Consider the following 20,033-nt stretch of genomic DNA (forward strand, 5'->3'; position numbering starts at 1 on the left):
GGTTATGCTGCAATTGTATAAGGTGTTTGTGAGTACCTGGAGTATTGTGTTCAGTTTTGGTCTCCTTACATGAGAAAGGACGTACTGGCACTGGAGGGTGTGCAGAGGAGATTAACTAGGTTAATCCCAGAGCTGAAGGGGTTGGATTATGAGGAGAGGTTGAGTAGACTGGGGCTGTACTCATTGGAATTTAGAAGGATGAGGGGGGATCTTATAGAAACATATAAAATTATGAAGGGAATAGATAGGATAGATGTGGGCAGGTTATTTCCACTGGCGGGTGAAAGCAGAACTAGGGGGCATAACCTCAAAATAAGGGGAAGTAGATTTAGGACTGAGTTTAGGAGGAACTTCTTCACCCAAAGGGTTGTGAATCTATGGAATTCCTTGCCCAGTGAAGCAGTTGAGGCTCCTTCATTCAATGTTTTTAAGATAAAAATAGATAGTTTTTTGAAGAATAAAGGGATTAAGGTTATGGTGTTCGGGCCGGAAAGTGGAGCTGAGTCCACAAAAGATCAGCCATGATCTCATTGAATGGCAGAGAAGGCTCAAGGCGCCAGATGGCCTACTCCTGCTCCTAGTTCTTATGTTCTTATTAGTGAACCAGATGTTTTTAAAACATTTTTTCCAATTGAGGGGCAATTTAGCGTGGCCATTTCACCTAACCTGCACGTCTTTGGGTTGCGGGGGTGAGACCCACGCAGACACGGACGCCAGTCCTCGGTGCTGTGAGGCAGCAGGGCTAACCATTGCACCAACGTGCCGCCTTCCAGATGTGTTTTTACGACAATCGATAATGGTCATCATTAGACTTTTGATTCCAGATTTTTACAGAATTCACCATCTGCCATGGTGGGATCTGAACCCAGGTCGCCAGAGCATTACCCTGAGCCACTGGATTACTCACCTAGCGACACTACCACTACACCACTGCCTCCCCATTTATTACTGCACCTCCTGTATTACAACCATGACTACATTTATAAAGTACTTCATTGGTGTAAAGCACTTTGGGACATCCAGAGTTGTGAAGAGCTCGACATAAATGCAAAACATTCTTTAGTATTCAGTAAACAAGAATTTATTTTATTTAGGAATGCTCTCTTGTTTGATGAGCTGAGGATCTTCTCTCAAAACTTCTAAATTTCCAAATTTCTACACTTCTCAAGATATTTCTACACTTCTCAAGATCTGGGGCTGTTTAGCACAGGGCTAAATCGCTGGCTTTGAATGCAGACCAAGCAGGCCAGCAGCACGGTTTGATTCCCGTAACAGCCTTCCCGAACAGGCGCCAGAATGTGGCGACTAGGGGCTTTTCACAGTAACTTCATTTGAAGCCTACTCGTGACAATAAGCGATTTTCATTTCATATTGGGACATAGGTAGAATTCTTTCCTGCCTCCGCCAGTAGGATCAATGGTGGGTGAGGGGAGGATTTGGCGGCAAGCCCAAAATTGATTCTGCTGGTGGCTGGCATGTACCCGATCTGCATCCCGCTAATAGGATACAGATGAAGGTGCCTTCCCAAACACGCCTGGACCAATGTGGTATGTAAAAGTAGAGAATCATGGAGTCCAGGATGAAGGCCTCCAGCAACCGTAGACCCTGGGACACCACATCAGTGGGTAGGGGGGGGACATCTATCAGGTGGATCTTCCAGCTTCAGTGTCTTCAAGGAGACCTATCTTCCTACCTCAGTGTGTTCCTAGAGGTTCTTCTTCTTTTCTTCGACATGGCACCGGTACGAAGGTGGGGCTATACGCGCTATCGAGCCCGCCCCACCACGGAAGGCATGCAAAACCCCCGGATACATAGTTAATTACTCCAGGGGCAGAGGTTATGGCATGGATTTTCCAGCAGCCTCTGCAGCAGGAAACACTCCCCATCCCCACCCATGCCGGGGATTTAATCCCGGATGGGAGAATTCCACCCTAGCCTTCTGCATTGGATTGCACTGTAAGACTCAATTACTGTGGGCGGGATGTTCCGCGCAACCCACCATGTGTTTTGTAGCAGCAGAGGTGACCCGCCATTGGCCGGAGGCAAGATCTTCTGGGTCATCACTGTCAGCGGGGTTTCCCGTTGAATGCACCCCTCACCACCGGGAAACCTGGGGCGGGAGTGCGCTATCGGTGGGACTGTGAACGGCCAGAAGTTCCGGCCTGTGTCTCTGATCTGTTGTCCAATCGCTCAGATTTTAAAATAACATTGCTCAGTTTGTAGCCCATTCCTCACTGTTACTTTAGCTGCCGTGCCTGTGACTGGGCTACATGATTTCTCAGTTTCAGTTACAACTTGATTCCTGGTCAGGCGTGAACTGTCTTGGACCAAAATACATTTCTGCACTGCTTCTGGGCCTTATGTTGACTTCCAACTTCACCACCGTCCTTTTCGGCCCGCAACCCGGTTTTGATAATGTCCTGGAGCTTCATTCCCACAGAAACAACATCAATACTGCTGGGAAAACACCGTGGGATATTTTTCTCCTGGCTGCTCTGCCTATTGCAGCCTTACTGATGCCAGAAGAGAAGAAGATAGGGCTAGGATGTGGAAATGGCTGGAGAATCTCTATGCAGGGGGACAATAGGAAAGAGTCACTACTCTCAGAGAGTAGTTTGAGGATCAGAAATAGAACACAGAAAGCAAAAGGATGAAGATCAGGGGCGGGATTCTCCAAACCCCCCGCCGGGTCGGAGAATCCCCGGGGGACAGCAAGAACCCTGCCCCACCGTATTCTCCGGCGCCGGTTTTCGGTTGGGAGCGGGGATCATGCCGCGCCGGTCGGGGATCATTGGCAGTGGCCCTCCCGGTAATTCTCCGGGCCCTATTGGGCCGAGCGGCTGTCGGTTTCTGGCCAGTCCCGCTGGTGTGGATTGGACATGGTCCCACACGGCGGGACGTGGCTGGTAGGCCAGCTGGTGCGGTCATCGGGGGGGGGGGGGGGGGGGGGGGGGGGGCTGCGGAGGGATCCGGCCCCAGGGGGTCCCCATGGTGGCCTGGCCTGCGATCGGGGCCCACCAATCGGCAGACGGGCCTGTGCCGTGGGGACACTCCTTCCTTCCGTGCTGGCCCCTGTCGGGCTCCGCCATGGCCGGCGCGGAGAAGACACCCCCCTGTGCATGCGCTAGAATACACCGGCCGGTCTGCGCATGCGAGGAACCACAGTGGCAGTTCTGCGCATGCACTAACTCACGCCAGCCCTTCTGCACCAGTTGGCATGGCGCCAACCTCTCCAGAGCCAGCCTTGCCCCCGGATGCCCGACGCCGGAGTGGTTCGCGCCCTTTGGTACACCGCCGTCGGCCCATCGCGGGGATTCGGGAGAATCCCGCTGCCGTACTGTGACATTATCATGAATGTAATAAACTGTAAGGGTTAATGTAATGTCTAAATCAACCACTAGAGGGATCTAGATAGACAATTATATAAGGCATCGATGCAAAGCCATGGGTTTGAGCCTCCAAAAATGGGGCTACGCCCCCACGCCGCCGTAAAAACACTGCCGTTTTACGCCAGACTTTCCTAAAAAAGAGACCAATTCACTTACCTGCAGGGACCCGGGGAGCTTCATGCAGCTTTGGCTGCGAATAGAGGTCCCGCTCCTCCGGTTCCGAGTCTGCGCATGCGAATGCGATGGCGGATTCAGCCGGCAGACCTGGACCAACAAACAAGGTCCCACCAATCTACCCCGCGCCGCTCCATCTGACCCGCCCGGTTGCCGTCCCAGCCTCCCATAAGGCCCCCCCGGTGCTTCAACCACTGCCCTCCCCACTGCGCGAGAGTCCCGACCGGCCAGACGTGGTTAGAACCACGCCGTCAGGAATTTGGCCGGTCGGGACCGGAGTATCGCTGGGAGGGCCTCTGGCAATGGCCCACCAGCCACGCTGCACAATTCGCGCGCGAGTGATTCTCCGGGGACCGGAGAATCGTTGGAGCGGCGCCGAGCTCGATTCGGGCGTAAACGTCAATTCTCCACCCCCGCACCAAACGCCACGGGGCTGCGGAGAATCCAGCCCCTTGTGGGTGAGAGGTTGAGGAGAAAACTAGAGTACAGGCTGAGTGAAAGATAGTGTGAGTGAATGCAGATCATAGTGCAGAGATTAGTAGTAGATGAATGTAGATTATATGTTTATTATCAACTGTGTATTAAATAGAAGTGAGTGTCAAATCAATTAAGTAGTGTTAATACATTCATAGCTTCATTCAATTTAAAAGGTATTTGTGGTCTTTGTGAACACTACGCCAACCATCTTGAATTTAGCAATACAAGGAACACCACAAGTACCATTGATGTCACTCAAGGATTGGGGAAAGCAAACTGGGGCCACAAATGCAACACAGGAAGTAGGAGAGAGAGGCCTGCTCTCCCAAGATCACAGGTCAATTGTTGGACTGGGTCTTAAACTGGGTCTTAAACCATAGACACATCTGCAATCATTAATAATAATACTCCTTATAATAATCTTTATTTGTGTCACAAGTAGGCTTACATTAACACAACAATGAAGTTACTGTGAAAATAATTAAGTTAGCAGTAAAACACCACATTGTACTACTAAATGTTCATCAGCACAATAACATTCTGGATTCACAAATTGCTCAAATTGAGGAATGGCAGTAAGTGGAAAACTCTGCAATTCTCCAGTGAGCAATTGGAAAAATAAGACTCTTACTGCTTGTATTCCACTAGTACTTGCTGTTTATGAAGTGACATTGTCAGCTGTCTCGGGACAGTGATTTCACATTGGATCAAAATGGGGGGAATAAAGATTTGTCATGCAGAAAAGTGTAAATTGCTCCAGCGACTTGATTTTCATCCCTTCAAGAAATAATCAAATATTAATCAAAGTTTTGGATAAAATCAGAAGGTACTCACGCTGACATTCCTTGCAGCATTTGCCTTCCACATAGACTGGAGCATTACCCGGAGGACAAGTCTCTGGAGGACAGATCAGCCTCTTGCACTGGACTGTTCCATTCTGGGGAAAACATTGAGATGCTATTTAAAGACTCGCTTTGTTAGACATCAACATCGATGCATTATTAACCATTAGAATCATTCCTCGCCCAGTTGTACAGACCAAGCTTTCTGTATATCTCCTGTGTGTTGAGCTCTGAGAAACTGATAGTATTGCAAAGGAATGTACAATTGTAAAATCTAACTGGTAGAAGTCCAAGGAGGGAGAGGGCATGACGTCACAGTTTATACTGTGAAAGACAGTTTATATCTGGTAAAAGTGGTGATGTTGAAGGGTACCTTGCAAGTGCAGTTCTTACAGCCATCTGTCCAGTACACCGATTCTCTGTAGATCCTGTCTTTCACCTTACAGCTCTTCTCACAGTAACAATGATCCAAACTGTTCATCTTCTCCTCAGCGTAAGATAGCTGTTTGAACATTTCAATTCACATTGAGTCATTATAATCTTATATAACCTTTATCTTGCAAATAAGTACCATGGTATTTTACAAATAGAAAGACTTTGACTGCTGTGAGGGAGGCTGCTTCCTGAAGTTTGAGATATTCAGACTTTGGGTGGAATTTTGCCATCATTTGACTGAAAACCAGTGTGTATCTCTCCAGGTGCACGGCTGAGTTTTCAGGGGCACGTTCTCTCAAAAGGGAACAAAGTCCCCTAGCGAGGGTGTTTAGCCGGGTGTTTCCCAGCGCTCACAGTGCTGAGAAACACATCACTATTTAATGCGACTTGCGTTGAATAAGGGCACTGGACGGGGAATAGACAGCACATAGCCCCGTTTCGTACAGTGGGGAGGTCTGCTCGCCGGAACTCCCCATTGTAGCGAGAGATCTGGAACCATTTTTAAATCCCCCACCTCCCCCCAGCCCGAACACGCTATGTGAGGGTCCCCGGCTGGCACACCCCGCCACACACACACGCCAGGCAACCCCAGCCCCATCACGCACACAAACAAAATGCCAGCTTGGCAGTGCCTACCTGGTACCCTGGCAGTGCCTGGGTGGCACTGCCATGGTTCCAGGCTTTCACTTCCAGGGTGCCAGACTGGCACTGCCAGGGTACCCAGTTGGCAACAGCCATGCCAGGGCACCACCCTGCCCAAAGGGCATGCAGCTGAGGGTTTCCGATCCCTTGGGGGACACCCACGAGTGCCGTTCCATCTGATCCGCGTTTGTGAGGACCAGTGCTGAACACTGTTCGCCTGAGGTCTCTAAGGCAAAGGGATTGAATCCCGAGGTCTCTACGGCAAAGGGATTGAATCCCGAGGTTTCTAAGGCAAAGGGATTGAATCCCAAAGCCTCAGGTACCTCGGGAATCTGCACATTGAGTAAGACTTACTGCCTCACGCTAATATGTAGATTTGCCAAAAAAGGTGACCCCCGTGGGCGGGATTCATGTCATAACATCTCGCGAGATCCCCCCAGCACCCACCCTAGCACAACGGGGACTTTCCCCTGCTGTCATGTGAGAGAAACTTTATGAAATGGGTGTTTATCAGTGATGTCAGAGAGTGAGTGGAGCTAGGCTGTCTGTCTGCTTTTACTTTCTCTTTGGACGCAGCTACAGGGTGTGTTTAGTTTCATTTTGCAGCTTGGAAGCTGCATCCAGCAAAACCAGGTGTAACTCTGATTTCTTTCTGCATGAAAGGAATGTCTTCAAATCACTTGCTAGTTTCAAAGTGAGAACTGCTCTCAGTAGTGAAGTTAAACCTGATGCCTTTCTGTAAAAAGGATTCTTTTTTTGTCTTATGGATGTGGCAAGGAAAGATTAAGTGTTACTTTGAGAGTACTGTATTCTTTGGGGGATTTATTGGTATTGATAGTTGTTAAGATGTTTACTGTGGGTTTATAAAGTGTTAACTAGTTTCATAAATAAACATTGTTTTAATTAAAAAGTACTGTAGATTTCTGTTGCATCACATCTATAAAGTAGGCCCATATGTTCCCCATAACCACAATCTATTAAAAGTTGTGGGTCAGGTGAACTCCATGATACACTTTAGGGTTCTCGAAACCCTGGCCCACAACACAGCCCATACCATAGCACAATTATTGGGGGCTCTCCCCTTCCCCGGACTACCACCACGACAGTATCGCCACCGCCTATCCCCCCCTCAATGCAAGGTCGTCCTTCACAATGCCCACTCCCCCCTCAATTCCAGAGTCTCTCCCCCATTGCAAGGTCCCCCCCTCCCCCCACAAATGTCAGGTTTTCTCCCCTCATTACCTGCTCCCCCATCACGCCAAGTGTGACCCTTCAAAGGCCTCAGCATTCTCCCTCCCACATCCCCCCCCCCCCCCGCCACACATAATCGGAATCCCCCCACTCAATTAAACGCTCCAGAGGGCCAGCCCCTGGCACTGTCCCCGGCCCGGCACAGGTTGACATTGTCCAGTTGGCAGTGTCAATCTGTACCAGGAGGCAGTGCCCAGACATTATCCTCTCCCCTTGGGGCCTATATGTACCTTGCCGTCGCTGGCAAGATCCCCGCCACTGCTTCAGCCGGGGATATCAGATGTAAGAATGCCAAATTTCAATTGATCACAATAATTTATACAACTGGAGAAAAAGGGTGCTGATTGGTTGGCAAGTCGACTCTGATTGCCTGAGACATTGCCATGGGTAAAGCAGCAGTGAACTATATGCTCCCCAAGCTCCTGGGCAATTCAAAGAATGCTCAGGCTTAAAAATGTTGGTCGAATTCTCCGCTGCTGGCTACTTCAGCAATGCTCAGTGCTTTCTGCAATTAGAAAAGAGGAAGTGAAAGCACTTAGTGTTTATGAAGTGGTCAGCAGCTATAAATCAGAATAAGGATGTTTATAAACATCACGGTTATGATCAATCGAGGGTACTTCAGATGCATTCAAGCTCAAAGGGAAAGATAAACAAGTAAACCACATGCCTACTTTTTAAATGATGAAGCTGTCAATTAAATTGTGATCTGCTCATCAGCTGTCAGACAGAGTAGCTCAGAGTGAGAAGGCCACTTCAAAGGTAAACAGGTCAGACCAGGATAAAGATCTTGATCAAAGGGCTGCAATAAATTACCATGCCAACAGTGATCATCAGGTTGCCCAGGGCTGGAAGATGCAGTCCAGACATGGGACTCCGCCCTAGGGGAGGGTTCAAGGGTCAACCCCTCATCCATAGTCCGAGCCATCCAACCCTGAGAACCCTTGGGAGAACCCTCCTTCTGTAGCCTGGATGCAGCAGTGGGGCACATGAGTAATGAACTAACCTCCTTGACCTCCCTCGAGATGCAGCACACCAGGCCAGACAGTCACTGCCATGGTATCAGTGCCATGGTGCCAGGGGACAGTTGACCATTGGCAACGCCAGGAGGCAGGGCCTAAGGGGGGTGGCTGAAAATGTGGGCATAGTGGAGCGGGCTGAATGTGGGGTGGGGGCTGTGCTGAGGGTGAGGGTGGCTGAGGGGTGAGGGTCACCTTCATGCATGCGTAGTGTGGGGGGTGGGTGACCCATTAGTCCTGTGGTGGGGGGGGGTACCTCTCCTTGATGAAGGATTGGGGGTGCTCCCCTTGTCAGCGGAGAGGTCAACATTTGTATTGTGAGGAGGGCGACTGTCTCTGGGCACTGGAATCGGGGTGCCAGTTCGGCCTGAGACCAGTAAGCGCAGAGAGACCGGCATGTTCACTGCTATGCATAATTTAGCATATTAAAGATATGAGAATCCCACCTAGGTGATGTTCCTTGCGCCAGCAGGACATAATCCTGATTTTCCACTGGAGGGGGCATTTAGTTTTGAAACCAAAGAATCCCAAACGTTGCTTTTGTTTGCAAAAGGTGGATCCTTAGTTATTAATGTAGGTTGCTTCTAGCAAAGGTAACTGACTTGACTTTTTATCTTACTATGTTTGATAATTATTAGTGCTCTCAGAATTGTTCAGTAAGTGCTGCCCAATCGTGGAAAATCACATCTAGTAGTTGACGTTCTTTTTGCATTTGCAAGCACGGGCTGGTTGAGTGTGGGTTTGTATACTGCCTATCACAAAAAGCTTCAGCAACGTATCTCTCTTTTCAGCTAATTTAAAGAGTAAATGTCTCGTAAAAACACCCGTCTGTTGTAAGTGCAAGTGGTATGATGAAATCATTGTTATCATTAATCCTAACATTAATTATATTAACTTCAAACAGTTTTCCAGCGGCGGAGGAGCGTGATCTTCCAATCCTGCTGATGTCTACGGCATTTTGCGTGGTCTGCCTGTCCTACCGGGGGTGGGGGGGGTGCCTTCGTGTGTTTCCTCTGGGTGCTCCGGTTTCCTCCCACAAGTCCTGAAAGACGTGCTTGTTAGGTGAATTGGACATTTTGAATTTTCCCTCAGAGTACCCTAACAGGTGCCGGAGTGTGACGATTAGGGGATTTTCACAGTAACCTCATTGCAGTGTTAATGTAAGCCTACTTGTGACAGAAATAAAGATTGTTATTGTTATTCAGCAAGACTGGAACCTTCCACCAGCAGGAAGGGCTGAAAAAAGTTGTCTTAATATTTCTACAACGTGCTTTTACTTCACATCTGAAGTGTTGAGTGGGGTTGGAGGTGGGGGCAGCGGTTATGCTCTCAGTAGCATACTGGACTAGTAATCCAGAGGCCAAGACTCATGATCCAGAGACATAAATTCAAAACCTAAAATGCCAGTTGGGGAATTTAAGTTCAATCAGCTACATAAATCTGGAATTAAAAAGTAGTATCCATATTGGTGACCGAGGAGCTATGGACAGTCCTAAAAACCAATCTGGTTCACTTAAGCCCTTTAAGAAAAGAAACATGCTGGCCTCATCCTGTCTGGCCTATACTTCACTTCAGACCCCCAGCAATGTGGTTGATGGGGGAGGCGGGGAGGAGGGGGGTGGGAGGAGAAAGAGGGGGCGGGGCCAATTGACAAAGGAGGAGGAAGGGGAAGGAACGACATATATGTAATTAGATGACAATTGCCACTGTATGAAATGAGACCTACGAAAATATCTTAAAAGCAACAAAAAGCAGTGGCGGTGGGGGTGGTGGGGGTGGGGGGGAGGGGGTGGTGGTGAGGGACCAAGGTGGGGGGACGGTGGGGGTTGGGTGAATACCAATGGAAATTTCTTGTATATTGTACCCGATGCACATACTCTTTTCTACTGTCGCATGTGTAAAATGTTAAACTGCAATAAAAACATTTTTTTTTAAAAGCAATGTAGTTGATTCTTAATTGCTCCATGCAATGGCCCAGCAAACTTTTCAGTTGTATTCAGGAAGGTAGTTCACCACCACCTTCCCAAGGGCAATTAAGGATGGGCAATAGAATCATAGGGTTTTCAGCGCCATTTGGCCCATCGAGTCTGCACCAGCCCTTGGAAAGAGCACCCTACATAAGCCTACATCTCCACCCTATCCCCATAACACAGTAACCCCACCTAACCTTTTGGACACTAAGGGCAATTTAGCATGGCCAATCCACCTAACCTGCACTTCTTTGGACGGTGGGAGGAAACCGGAGCACCCGGAGGAAACCCACGCACACATGGGGAGAAAGTGCAAATTCCACACGGACATGTAACCTGAGGCCGAAATTGAACCTGGAACCGTGGATCTGTGAGGCAGCAGTGCTAACAACTATGCCCCCCTACCTAAATGCTGGCCTAGCCACAGATGCCCACATCCTGTGAATTAATTATAAAAATAACATCTCAAGTCTCACTTCTAATTACAGTGAGCAGTACAATTTATTGAGGTTGGAGCAATATAACTGATAACAGGCTCAAAACAATTTCAGGAGCGGTTCCACACTACAGAAGGGATTATTTCATATTTCTGATACATTTTAAACTGATCAGCATGGGAAAAGGGAGGCTTCAGTCAAGCTTCATAGAGTTTTATAATTTATTTTGTTTTAATTGGTGCCAAATATAACTTCAGAACAATTTACCATGAACACCATGATAACTGAATTATTTACTGTAAGAGGACTTAAACAGCGATTGAAACCCAAAAGAGTGTCACATCATTAGCATTCTTCAGAAGCAGTCATGATGACTGTACTACAGTCAACAAACACCTTAAACAAAGCCAAAGGTTTTCAGCCCAACCTGCCGGTTGAGCCCTCTGGTACCATTCATGCCGTCCCCTCCACAAAGCAGGTTTCCCAGGTGCAGAGGGTGTGGGGCACGCAAATCCCCCTGGACATTGGCGAGACCGGAAGATTCCGCCACCATCAAAAGGTGCACACAGAAAATACATCCTGACAGGGGGCAGTGCCAGGGAACAGGACCAGGGTACTGTCTGGGCTTGTCCTCTTCCCCCAGGGGATATATTTACTGGTGTGCCCCCGACAGGTTCCCTCCGCCTGGTTCCATATTGGTAAATCTCAATGTGAGGGTGAACCTATGACGGGGAAGCCCTTTAATAACATTATAATATATTTAAATGAGGCTTTTGCCCACTATGTCACTGGTGGTGGTGGTGGTGGTGGTGGTGGTGGTGGGGGAAGGGGGGGGGGGGGGGGGGGATCTGAAAACAAAATCTCACTGGCGAGATTCTCGTTTTCTGTCTCTTTTAGAATTTAGCGTCCACATTACCATTTACGCCCGCATTTACCGCAGGCAAAAGTCTGTTGTGTGCAAGTGACTGCTCTATTTGTTAACATTATAACAGTCAACGTGAAGCACATTAGGGTGTCCAGAGAGGTCGAATAAGGTATTCAGCCATTTTTTAAGCAATTAACTATTGATGATCTAAACATCTTTTCATAAAATCAAATGACCTTTGCTGATGTCTTGGCTAAAATATCTTGCAGCTCCATAATCTTCTGTACAAGTCCATGGAAATCATTGCATGTCGGACAGGCTGGAATGATAGAGTTTGAGTTTTTATAAGAAGGTTATGCAATTCAAGACAGAGATAATAATAGAGAAAACAGGATTACTGGAAACATGAAACAAAAGAGAAAAATGATGGAAATATACAATAGGTTGATCAGAATTTGAGAGGGAAAGGTTAACATTTTAACTGCGACTCTATGGCACCAGTTCCGAAGAGGAGTCTTGCTCACTGCACAAATCTGTCTCTCGCTTTTGGAAGCAAAATGTCTCCAGTGCTGCAAATCTGAATTAAAAGCAGAAAATGCCGGAAATTCACAGCAAATCAGGAAACCTCTCTGGTGAGAACAGAACTTGTGCTCTGATGAACAATCATTAATATGAAAGACGGGCTGGATTTTATCGCGGCACTTAAGCCCCGACGTTGGGAATTAATTGGGGATCCTGAACCGTCACTTCCCGTCACCAGAGCTGAGCTCCCTATTTGGCTGCCTAATCTCCTAATTGCCTTTGTCATCCTGTCAATCAGAGGGTTGGCTGGTCTGGTACCTCAGCAGCTCCACCAGCGGAGGTCGGCGAACACTAGTGGCCGTCTCAACACGGAGGCATTCATGAAGATCAAAAGTGGTGAGGGCTGAAGATAGTGGGTCCTCTGATCAGAGTGGGAACCCCTCCGGAGGAATTGTGTGGATTACAGGTGTGGGCTTTCCTGCCTGCAACCTCCTGATTAGAGCATGAAATGGCAGCCTCCACACATGACAGGGAGTCTGGCCCGCCAGTTCCAAAATACGGGCGAGACCAATAATTGCCCCTAATTCAGGCTTTAGGCATCTTAGCACTGCTGCCTCACAGCTGCGGGGACCCCGGTTCAATTCCAACCTGGGTGACTGTGTGGAGTTTGCACGTTCTCTCCCTATCTGCGTGGGTTCCTCCAAGTGTTCCAAATTTCTCCCACAGTCCAAAGATGTGCAGGTTAGGTGGTTTGCCAATAAAGATTAACAGATTAAATTGTCCCTGAGGGTGGGGTTGCAGGAATAGAGAGGGGGGATTGGGTGGTCTTTCGAAGGGTCGGTGTAGATACGATGGGCCGAATGCACTGTACGGAATCTATGATTCCAAGAACTGACTGCCACTTTCTTGGTGTGGCAGCCAATCATGTTCACATTTGCCACTGGAAAACATCATGGGTGGCAAGAATGTCCCGACATGGCTGCTCCCTATTTTCTCCTGCCCGCCTCCAACCTCATGTTCACTAGGCATCGAATATCCAACTCATATTAAGGCTGTTTCTCTCTCCATGGAGTGGAGTGTTGAGTGTTTCCAGCATCTTCCGCTTCTACTTCCCCTCCAGAAGTTGCGCACTTGCAGCATTTTCCAATTCCTAATGCTTTTAAGATAACATTTGACATTGCTGAACCTTCCAAACCACATAATGGTCAAATGGTTGTTATTAATCAAATGACATTCTTTGTTTTATAAAGCCTGGAACTAATGGATAAACAAAGAATGGCCAGGTTTGGAGCACTGATGGCCTTAGTTCTCTACATTTTCACATTGTTTTTTATATATGGCCATTTACACACAGCTAATATAATCATGAAACATACTTCGATTGAGGTCCGGGCATTGAGTAATATATCCTTGTGGCATCACAAGAATCTGCACATCCTGCATCACACCCTGTGGAGAATAAACAATTTCCAGAATAAGTCATCAATGCAGTGGACTCGAATATAATTCTATATATTAGTACATCCTTCAGTTACAGAGCCAGTCTAGAATTGTTCCCATTGCCCTTCAATTGTACAGAAACATACATTCCTTAACTTCAATGCAAAATGCTCCATCAGTCTATTCTCAATCATCAGCAAAGTGGTGGAAGGTGCTGCCAATAGCGCGATCCATTGGCGCTTACTCAGCAATAGCCTGCTCATTGATGTTCAGTTTAGATCCTGCCTGGGTCACTCAGATCTCCACCTTGTTTCAGACTTTGTTCAAACATGGACAAAAGAACTGAACTCAAGAAGTGAGGGGAGACTGACCTTTATATGAAGGCAGCATCATTTGACCGGGTTATGGCATCAAGGAGCTCAAGAAAAGTGAAGTAAATGGGAATCAGGAGGACAATCTCCACTGGCTGGAGTCATACTTAGCACAAAGGAAGAGGGGTTGTCAGAGATTTAGAACACAAAAAGAGGCCCTTCGGCCCACTGTGTCTGCAGCGGCCATCAAATACCTATCTATTCTAATCACATTTTTCAGCACTTGGTCCGTAGCCTTGTTTGCTGTGACATTTCAAGTGCTTATCTAAATTCTTCTTAAATGTTGTGAGGGTTCCTGCCTCTACCACCCTTTCAGACATTGGTTGTTGTACATCAATTATCTCAGTCCCAAGACGTCAGTGCATGCGTTTCTTAGGTTAGCACCCTCAGTCCATCCTTGGGCTGACAAGTGGCAAGTAACATTCACACCTCACTAATGTCAAGCAATGACCGTCTTTAACAAGAGCGAATCATACCACCGCTCCTTGATATTCAAAGGCATTACCATCGCTGAATCCCTCACTATCAACATCCTGGGGGGTTACCATTAACCAAAATTTCAACTGGACTAGCCATATAAATACTGTGGCCACAAGAGCAGGCCAGAGGCTGGGAATTCTGCAAAGAGTAACTCAATGACTCCCTGAAGCCTGTCCACCATCTGCAAGGCACAAATCAGGAATGTAATGAAATATTTTGCACGTGCCTGGATGAGCGCAGCTCCAAAAAAGATAATTGGCACCATACAGCACAAAGCAGCCCACTTGATTGGCACCTCATCCACCACCTAAACATTCATGCCCTCCACCACTGACGCACAGTAGCAGCATTTTGTTCCATCGACAAAATGTACTCCAGTAAAGCACCAAAACTCCTTCCACCTCCAAGCCACATACAATCCTGACTTGGAAATATATCGCCATTCCTTCACTGTTGCAGGGTCAAAATCCTTGAAATCCCTCCCTCGCTGCACTGTGGGTGTACTCACTGCACACAGCCAGCAGTGGTTCAACAAGACAACTTACTACCACCTTTTCAAGGGTAATTAGGGTGGGCAATAAATGCTGGCCTCGCCAGCGACGCCCACATCCTGTGACAGAATGAGTTTTAAAAATCTAGAATCTGGAATCTCTGGATCGCTTGCTTTGCAACCGAAAACCTGAGATGCATTTTCTCCGGTATTCAAACAAACTGGCCACAGAGGAGATGTTCCAAATGCTGCCAGGAATGGTTCAATAATGCTGCCCTCCCTTTTCCATGGGTTTCCTGATAAAGTGTATGCCCCATCAAGGGAACAATGGGGTGGCTTAACTGGGAAATCCCATTGACAAGCGACGGGAAGACAGAATCCGGCACACAGCGAACGCCGTGCCGCCGAGAAACACACGACTGGGTAACCAGAGAATCTAGCCCACTATGTCATTACATTGAGGATGGGGATACCACTCTTAATTTAGGTATCCAGATCAATGACGTTCCCCATTAAGTTCCTATTTACTCATTATTGACAAAGTAAAGCATTCAGCTCCGATCTTAGCAAAATAAAATCTCTTTTTCAAGCCAAGTGCAAATTAGTCCCTTGCAAGTTAGCCCAAAGCTGCATTAATATATTACCTTAAATGGCAATAGAAAGTGGCTTTGGGCTTTGCACTAATGCTAAACTTTGAAATAAAAGTCTCGAGTTGATGCCTGATGTGACACCTTGGCATAGTAGGGTGAGCCTTCCCGTAAGCATGGATCTCACACTGCTTGGAGTTACCACGAGGTATAAATTCAGTTCAGTGTTCAGGAGACCTGTTGAACTTTTTATTGAACCATCCAGGCCTCACATAAAATGCACCAAGAGCAGGGAATCCAAGATGCCTAGAGGTATGTGTGTCTAAATATTTGGAAGGTGTTCTGCCTATCTATGTATCTGCGCATACCCAGATCTTTCCTGGGCCCTAGAGTGTCAGCCATAGAAGAGAAAGCAATGGAAACACAGCTCTGCCTGGAATAGTAGCTATAGTGTAAATGCAACTTAGATTTCTGGCTGATTGTGTGATGAACCATGTAGATTGTTGATGCTAGTTCTTAAGCAGTGGTTTTGAGAACAAGAGAAAAGCATACAGTGTTAACAGCTTTCAAAGTTCAATATCTTCTGTGAAAATATGATTCAGAATAGCGATAGAAATTTTCAAACTATAGATTTCTATCCATTAATAAAAATGTGTTTTCATACCCCATTAAAATTTAAGAATATAGGAGTGGTAATATTATGACACAAACTTGCCTTGAAAAGGCCATGAACATTGTTCCTTTGTCCTAACCAAAATGTTGAGCCAGTTGGAATGTCCATACTCGGCCTTTCGATAACTCGTTCATAAATCCTACGAATAGAAAAGACACAATATCTAAATATAATACATTACTAGAGTGATTTGTGAATACAAGTGAGCTAAGCAAATGGATGTTCATGTGTGATAACATTCATTAGGGGGGTGATTTTCCCCAGATAACGTGGACACTGTAAAGCCTACAATATGGTCAAGGTGGCGGCTTAAGCTGAAAAGCCAGTTTAGCTCACGGCGCCATCTTGGTAAGGGAGTTAAAGCACAGGTTAGGAACAACCACTCAAAGGAACCATTAAGGGGCTGCTTGTCAACTAAGTTGTCTGTCAGCACTTATTAAAGCGCTGATCTGTCATGTTAGTGACTAGCAGTTGAACGTGCCCTCTCCTCACAACAGCCAGCTGAACAGGTGTGATCAAGATGTTGTTGGGCATTTTGAGTGCTACTTGAAAGATGTATTCCTTGCTGTTGGAGGTTTGAAAACAATTTTGAAACACATCAGGAGTCTTTCGGAGACACTTTGCCGAGATTTCACCCACACCCTATCAGCGTTTATTCCAGAAATTCTCTGAGGACATCACCTAAAAAGTCAAAGTGCTTTGCTTTGTACTTATCAGACAACTCATCGGAGTCACCAGAAGAAAGAGAATGCTTGGTTAGGGCCGTTTTGCCCAGGTTCCCCTTTGGCTTGGATGGGAAATGGGAGAAGGACATAAAACAAGTCAGAGTGGCACCAGCGACTGCAGAAGGAAGATCATGAAAGTGAGGTGGACTCCTTTCACTACTCTGTATATACATCACATCCCACCTCCTCTGGACCTCCTCCACTAGGATCTCCAGTGCTGCACCCAAGAACCTGTGCACTTTCTCCTTCCGCCCTGGAGCCACCCTGAATTGTGTTGTTGTGTGTCAGCCAATGCACTGCATGCCTTCAATGGATGCCGGTGCGTGCAGCCCACAGACGCTGCTTCATTCCTGAAGAGCACTTGGGTGCCGCAGGAGTCCATTTTAGTGATCTTAGAAAAATGTAAATTATGGTAGTCAGTAATTAAGGCCAGAATTGAGTGCTGAAATCAGGTTTCCAAACAGACATTGTCTTATTGGAGCAGCATCTGCTTAGTACCTGCTTTCACCAAAATAACCTGCTAAACGCAATAAATAGTTCACATCTACCACCATCGACTCAGAAGTGTAAAACATGCAATGACGGATAGAAACACCTAACAGATCAGGCTTGTATCTGCTACATCTTCACATGAAGCTGCCAACAGTAGTCAAATTCCTCCGCTGTTTCCCCATAACCTTTTATGTTTTTACTTCATGAACATTTATCCAACTCCAAAGTTATTCTCTGCTTCCATAAATTCTTCAAATGAAGCATTCATTCATCTGATGGAGTAAATCTCCCACCTGCTACAGAACCTGTTGGGCTCCTATTATATGAAAATCAATGGAATAAAAATCAAGGGCGGAATTCAACCAAAAAATTTGAAGGGCAGACTCTCTGTCCCACCAGCCCTGTTAACCACTGCGCCACATGCCACCCCTGGAAGCATTTTTAACTATGCACGTCCCAGGTGGAATGGCCACCCGTCATGTATCGGCCTCGCTGAGGAGACCCCAGCCGAGCGTCATTCAGCCCCTGAAGGCGGACCAGGCGGAACAGCAATTGTGTGGGGGTTCTCCCAGGCAGTCGGAGACCCCAGGCGGTCGGCCTCCAGGCAGAGTAGCACCCTGGTATTGCTTGTGCCATGCAGGAACCTTGGCACTGCCAGCCTGGTACCCTGGCACCATCGCAGTGCCAGGAGTGACTTCGCTAATCCCGCCCAGAATGGACTCTGCTTATGTGTGGTTAGATCAAGCCATCAGTCATTGTTTTGAGCCTTGGGGAGTTTCTCCCTGGTCAAGCCCATCATTGGGGAGCTGAACATGCTGGTAATACCGGCTCCTCAGAGATCGGGCCACCATTTTGAAAGTGTTCCCCGATCACTGACTGAGCTTGAGGGCCCCCACAACCCCCACCCATGAGCAATGTCACCTCCCACACACATGAGCATTATCCCACAGCCCCCAAGTGAGGACACCCCTCTATGGATTTGCTAATGGCCCCCATTTTCAGGCTTCCCCACCCACTCATTTGGGCCACCCCTCTTCAGGACCCCCACCCTAAACCCCCACAACCTTTTTTCGGCCTCTCCATACCAATCCTTCACCCACCCTTCAAACCTTCCTCATCCCTCCTTTCATGGGCATGGTCCCCCTTGGCAGTGCCATCTGGGCAACCTGGTACCGCCACCCAGGCACCCTGTGCCAGTGCCCCATCCTGCCTGACATTTGAACCGGGGCACTTTGGCAGTGCCAATGTGCCAAGGTGGCAATGTCAAGGTGCCCAGGTGCCAGAGGGAAAGCCAGAGGGCCATGCTGCACTGTCCGCGACAATCCAGGGGCCTGGGAAACCCCTCAGGTGCCGTTACACCTGGTCCACGTTTGTGTAGACCAGTACTAAATGGAATGCAGTCGAGGCTTCACTGGGGATGCTGACTCATTTAAATATGTTAATCTGGATCTCGCTAGGCGCGGGAAAAATCCAGATCGTGACATCTTGCGAGATTTAGTTGAATCTCGCGAGACGTCTCAAACATCGCGAATCTTGCGAGAATTAACGGCCTCGTTGCGTCACCAAAACGGATGCGATGAGGCTGGTAAATCACGTCCCTAGCAGATTCTATAACACAGGGGCGACCTATTGCTATTTTCGTGTACATTTTTGGGATATGAGCATCTCTGGCAAGGCCAGCATTTACTTCCCATCCCTAATTGCTCTTAAACTGAGTGACTTACTAAAGGTTTCAGGGGGCATAAGTGTCAGCCACATTGCTGTGGGGTCACTTAGATGCCAGAATAGATCAGGATATAAGATTTCCTCCACTGAAGGACATTTGTAAACCAGGTGAGTTTTTACAACCATCCAATAGTTCATAACAACCGAAGGCACAGAATCTGGAGTGGGCTATTTGGCCCTTCATCCTGCTCCGCCATTTGATAAGATCATGACTGATCTGATATGCGATTACATATAATAGTACTTCAGATATTGTCTCACCAAAACCTTCAGATATTGTCTCCCCAAAACCTTATACAATTGCATAATTCCTTATGAAGAAAAATTTGAAGAGCAGGATCTCAAACCCAAGACTGAGGTCATGGCTGACTGGGCAGCAGTGAACCCCACATTCCTAAACACTTCAAAGGCATGGACAACCTATAGCAGGCACCTCAAAGCACCATCATCATTATCAATGAGACGAGCATTTTGTTCCAGTTTTATTAATTAACTGAATATAAATTCCTTCAGTTGCCATAGTGGGATTTGATCATGTGTCTGCTGAATATTAATTGGATTTTCTGGATTTCTAATCCAATAACATTACTGCATGTGTTGTGAAGATGGCAATTTGTCCCTCCACGTTGATGTATACTCTTTGTGAAAAATTTCTTGTACTTATTGGTCAATGTTAATATTCGGGGGTGGGTGTGTGGGGGTTGGGGGTAGGGTTCAGGTTTCTTTGGGGTTTTTCCCATTGACACCATAACTTCAAGAGAGGTTTAGTGAAAACCCATCTATAGGGTTCCCACTGCAGCAGAACAGGGAATTCTTCTGAGGAGGTTCAGCCACCTTGAGTTTAGCGCCCATTAATCCTGATTCTCCAAACAATGAGAGAAAAGTCACCTTTTACCCTCCCCAAAGGCTTTCTTATTGTAAATTTTTTTTAACTCTATTAGATGCCGTTTGATTCTTCTTTGTTCCATATGAAGAAGCCCACATTTCAAGCCCTTTTTCAATATTACAATATTTTAAGAACTCCCAAATT

General features: G+C 47.1%; 1 protein-coding gene and 1 long non-coding RNA gene across 2 annotated transcripts in view; one reads left to right on the forward strand and one right to left on the reverse strand.

Moving 5' to 3' along the window:
* The window catches only part of LOC119954981 (protein kinase C-binding protein NELL2-like), a 320,987-nt gene that overhangs the window by 240,888 nt on the left and 60,066 nt on the right, over positions 1-20,033 (reverse strand). Inside the window, exons 5-9 of the mRNA XM_038780757.1 lie at positions 16,104-16,200; positions 13,397-13,469; positions 11,735-11,817; positions 5,256-5,384; positions 4,875-4,977 (exon numbers count right to left, since the gene is read on the reverse strand). Coding sequence (XP_038636685.1) covers positions 4,875-4,977; positions 5,256-5,384; positions 11,735-11,817; positions 13,397-13,469; positions 16,104-16,200 — 485 coding nt within the window. The remainder of the gene's footprint in view (positions 1-4,874; positions 4,978-5,255; positions 5,385-11,734; positions 11,818-13,396; positions 13,470-16,103; positions 16,201-20,033) is intronic.
* The window catches only part of LOC119954982, an 86,735-nt gene that overhangs the window by 35,216 nt on the left and 31,486 nt on the right, over positions 1-20,033 (forward strand). The gene's annotated exons all lie outside the window — the stretch shown is intronic.

Source organism: Scyliorhinus canicula, chromosome 20, assembly GCF_902713615.1.
Source record: "Scyliorhinus canicula chromosome 20, sScyCan1.1, whole genome shotgun sequence".
NCBI classification, from domain to species: Eukaryota; Metazoa; Chordata; class Chondrichthyes; order Carcharhiniformes; family Scyliorhinidae; genus Scyliorhinus; species Scyliorhinus canicula.